The sequence below is a fragment of the Prorops nasuta genome, unplaced genomic scaffold (genome assembly GCF_024137725.1).
Source record: "Prorops nasuta isolate Cenicafe-Biocafe unplaced genomic scaffold, Cenicafe_Pnas_1.2 PNAS00005, whole genome shotgun sequence".
Taxonomy (NCBI): domain Eukaryota; kingdom Metazoa; phylum Arthropoda; class Insecta; order Hymenoptera; family Bethylidae; genus Prorops; species Prorops nasuta.
Genome location: NW_027116802.1, coordinates 8,737,986 through 8,746,588, shown reverse-complemented (window position 1 = coordinate 8,746,588; position 8,603 = coordinate 8,737,986). Strand labels below are relative to the sequence as shown.

General features: G+C 39.5%; 1 protein-coding gene across 1 annotated transcript; it reads right to left on the bottom strand.

The window, feature by feature from the left end:
• Positions 1–779: 779 nt before the first annotated feature.
• On the bottom strand, positions 780–4,915 carry LOC136773425 (transcription factor HES-1-like). The gene is made up of 3 exons (XM_066727107.1): positions 4,675–4,915; positions 4,405–4,500; positions 780–2,397 (listed from the first exon to the last, which is right to left on the bottom strand). Exons 1-3 carry the CDS (start codon positions 4,765–4,767, stop codon positions 1,276–1,278), a joined length of 1,311 nt encoding a protein of 436 aa, XP_066583204.1. The 5' UTR covers positions 4,768–4,915; the 3' UTR covers positions 780–1,275.
• Positions 4,916–8,603: the final 3,688 nt, after the last annotated feature.

Here is an 8,603-nt window from a genome sequence, read left to right as displayed (position 1 = left end):
TCATAACAGTTATTAAAATTGATCAGTTATAAAAATGTAAATGTTTGCTTTCCTGTAATTTTTTCAGCTTAAACGTTATTAAAAATATTAAACACATTTTCTGGAAAATATTTACCAATATTTTATGCGTGTATGGATATTTTATTAAAGGAAAAGTCTACCTTCGGTACACCAGAGCTGCCATCTGCTTGCACCAGAAGGAACAAGATACTGTGCAAGAGTCACGATTTGTTTTTAAAACTCACTATATTCCTGAGAAACTAAAAGCGCAGTCATTGGTCAATGGTTCATACTTATTCACTTGAAAAGTTATTTAAGGTGAGAAACATCTGTTTTATTAATAATAAAAAATGGTGTATTGATTTTCATGAATAGTCGATAAAAGTAGGAATCTGCTGAACTGGAAGCTCCTCTCTCTAACGCTTGAACGAACCACTTTAGAGGGACTTAAGATCTCAGTCGATAAATCAGTTTGCGTGCATTCAACCAAAGAGGGCGATGAGTACAAGAATAGCAGCTAAAGCATGTAACAGGTGGTTGGTATTCCCGTTCTTTACACCTTTTTACTCCTTTATTAAGAAAAAAAAACAGTAGCTTCCACTTTATGAAGCGAGGTACATTTAATGCTTCTTAAAAGGATAACGCGCCTCCAATGGGATTTTTTCAAACAACGGAAAGTGCTAACCTCTTTATGCACTGAAAAACTGCAAATGCTTATACCATATTCCCAATAATTTTAAGTATGCAAAACAAAGAGAGTCGGTTATGTTTGTTCACAGCAAATTTATTAATTTGATGCATTGACGATACATGAGAAGGTATAAGGCTGAAACAGTAACATTTTCTAATCGTAGATTCATAACGCTATATAATATTTATCACAAACTCGTAATACTATCTTGGTGAACAATTTCGATCGTTGACAAATCGAAACTCTTATCAAGTCCTGTCGGTACCATTAAATAATACAAATATTTATTTACAAATATATTCACATAATTCTTATTAAAGTAGATCAATTATATTAAAGCTGATAAATCTCCAAAATGGAAAAAGCTGAAAATGCCAATTGGCACAATTTTCTATCCTATTTGCCCATAAATAAGAAGAGCTAAATAAATGATAAATAATGGAAGAAACTTTCAAACGATAATCAAAACCTTAATAATTTTAAATGCCAAAATGTTATAATTAGTATCTTTATCATTATTAATATTATTATTATATTATTTCGAAGTAGGAACGTGTCGTTTCTTAGTTGTTTTGTTCAATAGATCACCAAGGTCTCCACATGTCACCATTGGCAGAAGGTCCAGCATCATTTTGATGAAATGCCAGATCAGCTGGCCTACCAGCTGAATTATTAGCTCTTCTCCCCGACAGATCCTCAGCGGACACAGCATGATCTTCTTTGGTTCTGTACGAATTCGAACTGGTCGACTCACCGAGCTTTGGTTTTTTCTCGGAAATTGCTAAGAGTCCATCAGAATGATGACGCTTCAGTCCCTCTCTCTTGTTACTCGTAGAACTGGCACGATTATAAGCTTTGTCGGTTATTACCGACAAGGGTTGTCTCAAACTCGCTGCACCGTTCATCGAGCTATTAACTTCCGACGATTCCGAGGACGTTTCAGGTTTCGGTTCGACAAACAGGGGAGACCTCCGATCACTCGTCGAGCTGATGTGCGGTTTCTGAGTTTCCGGAGAAGAGGAAAAACTCTTTGAGGAGGAGCAATAGTTTTCTCCTACTTTGAGACGTCGTGAGTTTGGCGAGGATGCCTGAGGATACTCGGAATTGTGACTCTCCTCCCCGTAGGAGGACGTAGAGGAGGATGGACTCAACAGAGGACTCTGGGGCCTCTGAACGGAAGTAAAAGCCGATGGCCTTCCCATTCTTCCGGAAGACTCCGGCATCGGGAAAAATGGGAAATTGGCTGAAATTCCTGCCGACTGTGGTACCAGAAGAGCCAGCTCGCCGGTTGGAAGTCTGCTAGGGATTAATTGAACTCCGTTTGGTATTTGTATCCTGGCGCTACCGTTGTTGTTCTCGTCTCCATTTTGAAAGTCCCCCTGGAAGCCCACCTTCACTTCCGGATACAAACGTTCCGGCATATAAGGTACGTAATGGCTGTAAAAGGGAGCCATTTGCTGCAGGTTGCTCACACAATTGTTCAAGTGCGATACCAATCGTTGCTTTACGACCGGGTCGACGTTTTCCAGATGACTGACGTATCGTGAAACTTCCGTTGCGCATTCGGAAAATCCCGTGCGGAACTTGGTCAAAACTGCGGGATCCGTCGCCACTGCAGTGCTCAGTTGCTGCCTCTGCACCGTCTGCAAATGCTTCACCGTCATCTCCAAAATATCTGCTTTCTCCAATTTCGAATGTCTCGTTGGCTGAAAAATACAGATCCCATAAAATTTCCTGGCCCTTTTGCTCGACTATATCCATTTACCCATAAATTGCCTGTATCCTGTACCGATAAGTATACATGGCTAACTGCTGTCGGTAAGCGAGGAAAGCATGTTTACCGATTGAAAAAATTAAAAATGTCAATAGAAACTGTCAAACGATAGAAGTCTTGCGCATCTGATAATAATCATTAGAAGTTTAAACGCGATCAAGTATTTTCGCTACAGGCATGGCCAGTGGCTCCTAGATTAATACTGATCATCCAAGAAATAAATCCAAGTTAATTCTACGACGCTTATAGTATAATAATTGACTGAGCTCAGCCTGCTACACTAATAACACACACAGCTTCGGTAGCTGGAGCGACCCGTTTCATTAGAAGCCCGAGGACACGTGATTTACATTAAAGGGATCGACGTCTTTTAAATTACGACGCTGCTACGTGAACATTATCAGCTTCTTGTGTTGTATCGCCATTAACGAGAATGATATTCGAAAGCTTGTAAGGCCTAAAGGACAGAATCACGTCTCGATTTAAATCCCAAGATTTTCTCTCTCTCTTACTCTCAAGATGTATGGAGATCAAATCGCATAATCGCGGGGACGATTCCTTTTCAAGTGACCTTGAATAGCGGGACGAATCCTCATCGTGGGAACCCGTTCGATTTTCGGGATCTTCGGGATCCATTTCTCGCATTCTAGGACCGAAAAGTAGCCGTCTCTCTTATTCTTTAAATTCCCACCAGCCCTTTAGCCACAAATAACTCAATAGTGATGCATCGCTACTCTATCCAGATCCCATTGTGTCCTCTCTATATCCCTTGGACCTTACTCTTGAGTCAGCTTAGCATTTTTATGGTAAACTTGCGGACGGCTATTCGAGGAAGGCGTGGGAGTCGTCCGGAGAGACCACCGTTTACATGAGACAATTAAACACGTTGATCTCGATGGCGATGGCAAACAATTAATAGCTCTTCCTCCCTTCGAACACCTCAGCCTATCGATCGGATTTGGAAACTCTTTCAAACGAGATTCTATTGGTTGGAACGAGATACCGGCACCTGTTGCAGGGGCAAAAAAGGTAAAAGCCTTGTGATGCTGGATCCTTAAAGACGATGTGGTCAACAAAGGCGGAGGGTCTCGATGAGATGTTTTTTTCTCTCTCTCGTCGTCTTTTTAATAATTATTTGAAAGTTCCCACGAACGTGGGGGGCGTTTCGTATGGACGGACACCGAGGTGAGCAGGTAGCGGAAGTCATTTGGAAAGAAGAAAACAGAACTGGGAGAGACAGAGAGAGATGGAGCATGGAGGGGGATGTAAGGAAGGAGGATGGACAGAGAGAGAGAGAGAGAGGGCCTCTCCTTGTTATACCGTGCCCGTCTGAGAAATCAATCTCAATGGATCGTGTTACACGACATAGAATCTTTTGTACCCACGAAGAATTACCGATTAAACTTCGGAACAAAGTATATAAACATTCACCTCACCAATTAATATCTCTCGTTATCATTTTGACCCTTGTTAAAATCAAAAAGTATAAAATTATAGATATAGGAAAATTCAATTTGAAAATTTCGAAAACTTGGAATACTTATATTAAATTAAAGAATATTTGGTTTTTCCTTATTATTATGCTTTTGAAATTTGTACGTCTTTTCGTCGGGGAATTTATTATTAGTTTGCATTTTTCTGCGGCACGTTTCGGCGCCACGTGGATTAAACAAGGTCAAATTCACGCATGCCCCATCGTGATGCTTGTGCTATCAGACGCTTTGCTGAGGTAGTTATCTTTCGAAGTGCCACTAGCTATTTTACGTTTTCAAGGCTAGGAAAGATGTAGAAAAATGCGACTTATAATTTTTACTCTAATTAATAATCGACATTAATCCTCAAACGTTGCATCAATCATATTTAACATTATAATTATTAAAGTACAGGATACACGAATCGATGAGCAAATTTTTCAAAGAAATGAAAAGTATCAACTTACATCTTTCTTCATCGCTTCAAGGATTAGACTTTTTAGCTCGTCAAGGCATTGATTTATTCGAGCCCGTCTGCGTTTCTCCATAATTGGCTTATTACTCTGAAAGTAAAGAATTCACTTACAGAACGTACATTTTAAAACCAAAAACGTATGAAATTTCACGAGTCTATTAATGTAAATTTTATAAAGAAAATTGAGAGAATTTGTAGTAATATATTTTATTGTTATAGAGGAATGAAGAAAAGATGAAAAATTTATAAGATACTCTATTACCCTTCTGAGCTCAGCCTTGGACATCCCTGACTGAGTATGTGGTTCAAATTCCTCCTCACTTCCAGACATTTTGTAATTATAATAATCCACCATTTACGCACACAATTAGCAATCACTTGAAATCCAATTCTTCTAGGGGAATCTCACAGTTTTTGGTAATTCACTTTTGTAGCACGAGTCCATGCACAAGTCCAAGTGGTTTAAGAACTATGGTTTCCAGGTCTAAGGGATGGTCACCACCATCGGGTGACGTCCCGCTTGGGGTGTTGAGGATAACTGTTTGACGTTTTCGATTTCGAAGACCGCATGCCGATGCATTCTGCCGCGGAGTGGGGGACGTGCACCGTACTCCGGAGTGGGATACTCGGGTGCCAAGAGCTCATGGAGGGGGGGCTAGCCCTCCTGGGACCTGTTGATGTGTGGGAATTCACGTCGATCCCGGCGTCTACGTCTACCTAATTCCATCGCATCATCCTTCCCCCCTCTCAAACCCTAACTAATTTAATTACCAAAAAATATTAAACTAATGTAGCATAAGAAAGAAAGCCTATATTTAATTTAGCTGTTATATTTGGAGTATTTGCCGAGCAAGATAGGTACTGTCAAGATAGTAATAATATAAGGAAAATATTATAGTATGCTCAGAGACAGTATATTCAAATTATAGCCACAGTTAATCAGTCGTACCTTGATTGTTGAAAGCAATACTTTTGCAAGCTCCATGCTCCGAACCGTATAATAGAGAGCGCTAACAAGACATCGTTGTGCTTTTTATTTTTTATTCCATACTAATAATTTAATCCTTATCATTTTCTCAGGAAAATGATAATTTTTCAAGACAATCAGGCTTAAAACACAATTTTTAAACAATTTTGATATTTTAGTGAAAGAGACAACTGATGAGAAACGGAGAAGAAATTTTTCATTGGCTTAAACTAAAGATTGTTCAAGAGGAGAGGGAAGGGGTAGTAAGAACAGCGGTAAAGAGCAAAGGCGCGTCATGTACAAAGGATGGTTTGAGAGAGAGAGGAGGACAAATACGAGTTGTGTGACGGGCGTGTGTGAGTATGTGTGCCCGCGTCATAAGTGTGGCTGGCGCGCGCAGTTGCGATTCAATATAATGTGTATACTATACGGATGCGCTCGAGACAGAAGGGTCTCGTGTGGGAATTCTGTTGAAACATTCAATATTGTCCTTCTAATAAAAAAGGCTCGCTTTGTACAATCACACACACACGTTTATCATTCGAGAGAGGCTTCCTAAACTCTGTTAACTTTAATCCAGTCAATCTTTGCTAAACTTTATTATTAATTACTATCTTAGGTATCTGTTGACTTAATCGCTGAAAAATCATTGACCGTCGAAAAATTTGGTTCGTTTATTGATGCGTGGCACGCTTACAGATATTTTACCAATAAATGTATATAACTATTATAAAAATACTAGATTCTGGTAGAGCAGTGTACATGCGCACAAGTCAACCAATAAACGTAGGAGGTCATTTGTTGACAAAATCACTTACAGCCTATTTCGCAGGGCAATGACTGTCGCAATAAAGAGATAAACTTTTATGGTCCGCGATTATTGTACCGGAAAACTTTTACTTTTAGAAGCTCGTAGGTCATCGGCAGTATTAGGTAGGTCCTAAGTACCGTGGATGTCCTTGCGTTTTCTTGATTTATTTCACCATCTTGTTAAACATACAATATTTCTTTAATAATTTCAATAATCTTTTAGCTCCCGACCTGCGTATATATAAACTTGTTACACATTATTTTTTCTTGCTTTACTTTTTTAGCTCTATAAAATTTGGAGGAAAAATTAATAGAACAAGAGGAACAATTAAGCAGGCTGGTGGGAACTTTTGCGCGCCAGTAGATTACAAAACGTACTCGGAGCCAAATGGTAATCGCGATAAGTCGATTTTTGCAGAGAGAGGCAGCTGCTTCGTAATGGTGCTTCCGTATAAACATTACCGCAAGACTATAATGCACGTACGTGGATGGCAGATGCATGCCTGGTCGCTGATTACTGCGAGGAAACTTGAAGAATTCATATAGATCTTTCGATAAAGAACCAGAGTACCCTACAAAGTAATCTGCGATTGGCGTTTATTCTTTCTATTTGCCTTCTCTCCTCCTCGACCTCTTTTCAGATTTATCTGATAATCTAAACAAATACAGTAATGTAATCCAGCTAGAGAAAAAAGGACAGAGTAAAGGGAGGGAGTCGATGGAGGTTCTTGATGAGAAAAATTAAAAAATTATCGAGATTGAGATGCTTGATGTAAATCATAATAAATCACAGTTTTGCAAGAAAAAATTTCAAGTAAACAGTTTACCTAGGAAATGGTTAATCATTTGATATAATGAGAATCGCGTAGATTTTAAGAAGAGGAAAAAAATAGAAAAGCTGAAGAGTCCGTTATATTTCTGCTAAAGGATAGAGGCTTTCGCAACTATGAACTTTATGGTTTTATTTGGGGTACCTACCGTTAGTAAATGAATAATATGCTGCGTTAAACTGAAGCTTTGTCCACTGCTCTGGCATATTATTGCGTAGCCATAAGGACCTCCTGCAAGAAGAGGGCTATGTGTAAGTACGCATTGCAGGCTCTGTTCCCCCTCCAGTGGTCACCATTCCTGCATCTGCAACTTCCTAGCTCGCATCGTGAATTTCGGAGGGTAACAGGATCTATAATAAAAGAGATCCTACAACCTTGAATTTTGTTTTTAACTTAACACCCCTCTCAACAATCCCGATCAGATGTCGTTACCACCACCTGGACTATTTCTCTCTTTCTCTCTCCCTCTTTACCAAATAATATTTTCCAGACGAAAAATTTATTTCAATGAAGAATTGTTTCAGATATTTGCGCTTAAAATGAATATTTCCCTCTTTTCCCATGATCCATAATTTCCCATAAAGATTTCGGCTAGCTGTCATAACGAAAAGCGTTCGGTCAGATGTCGCGACCTCCTCATTAACCCGAGATGTAGGAGGAGGCTACGAGAGACCCAAGTAGTTTGCTTGACCACAAACCTCTCCAGAGAAGGTTCAAGGAGGCGAGCCACGGTCTAAATTTGGAACGCCCATTCTCGCTCCTCTTTCCTCTTTCCTTTTTCCTCAGTTTCGATCTCGTAATGCACCTGCAGCTCGCACCCACGCTATCCTGAGATTCTTCCAAAAGGAAACGATATCCTCTCCCATCTTGAGATCTCTGCTTCCGCCTGCCATAGCCCCAAACTTCCTTTTTTAAAAATCACCAGTTTATCTCACCGCGAATCCCCGTTAACCAAAGTTTTTCCCACGAAAACTTTTCACGCTTCTTTCGTCAAATTCAGTTTTTCTATAAAGTAATAATTAGATAACTATACATATATATAAAATATTATTTTACTCCACCGAACATATTCCTATTCCTTCAAGAGAATGCTGTTTATAGATTTAATTTACGAGCCTATATATAGCTTCCGGATTCCCGGAATATTGCACGAATCGGGACTCCCCATTTGACTTTTGAGATAAAAAAGGAAAGCTGAAATTTCCCACAAATTTGTTAGACAAATTTCCAGCCAGAATTAAGATATAGCTGTATAATATAGTACGAACCCTACTTTAAAAAACGCGATACTGGTGAAAAAAAGTGTGTCGCGTGGGGTCGTTTCCAACACCATCTGGATTATTCGTAGTCCGCCGAACGCAGGAAGGAAGAAATTTTCGTGGGAGTGGGATGAAAAAAATATAGTTCGCGTGACTCGAAAGGGTAGGTTTGAGTTTAATATAGACCATGGAAGCTTTTTCGACGAATTTCTTAAAATCTTTCCCGAATTGAATTATATATTTACTTGGCTTTTGATAATTAGGGAGAAGCGAGAGGAGAGTGTGAGGATGCATGGGAAATTTTGTGCACCGCGTGGATCATAAA

What these genes read in the sequence shown, in the direction of transcription:
- LOC136773425 (XM_066727107.1), bottom strand. Translation starts at nt 4,767, where the DNA reads ATGGTGGATTATTATAATTACAAAATGTCTGGAAGTGAGGAGGAATTT. An exon ending in CCAAGGCTGAGCTCAGAAGG is followed by an intron (nt 4,501 to 4,674) that starts GTAATAGAGTAT and finishes CTTTACTTTCAG; the next exon opens with AGTAATAAGCCAATTATGGA. An exon ending in TTGAAGCGATGAAGAAAGAT is followed by an intron (nt 2,398 to 4,404) that starts GTAAGTTGATAC and finishes TGTATTTTTCAG; the next exon opens with CCAACGAGACATTCGAAATT.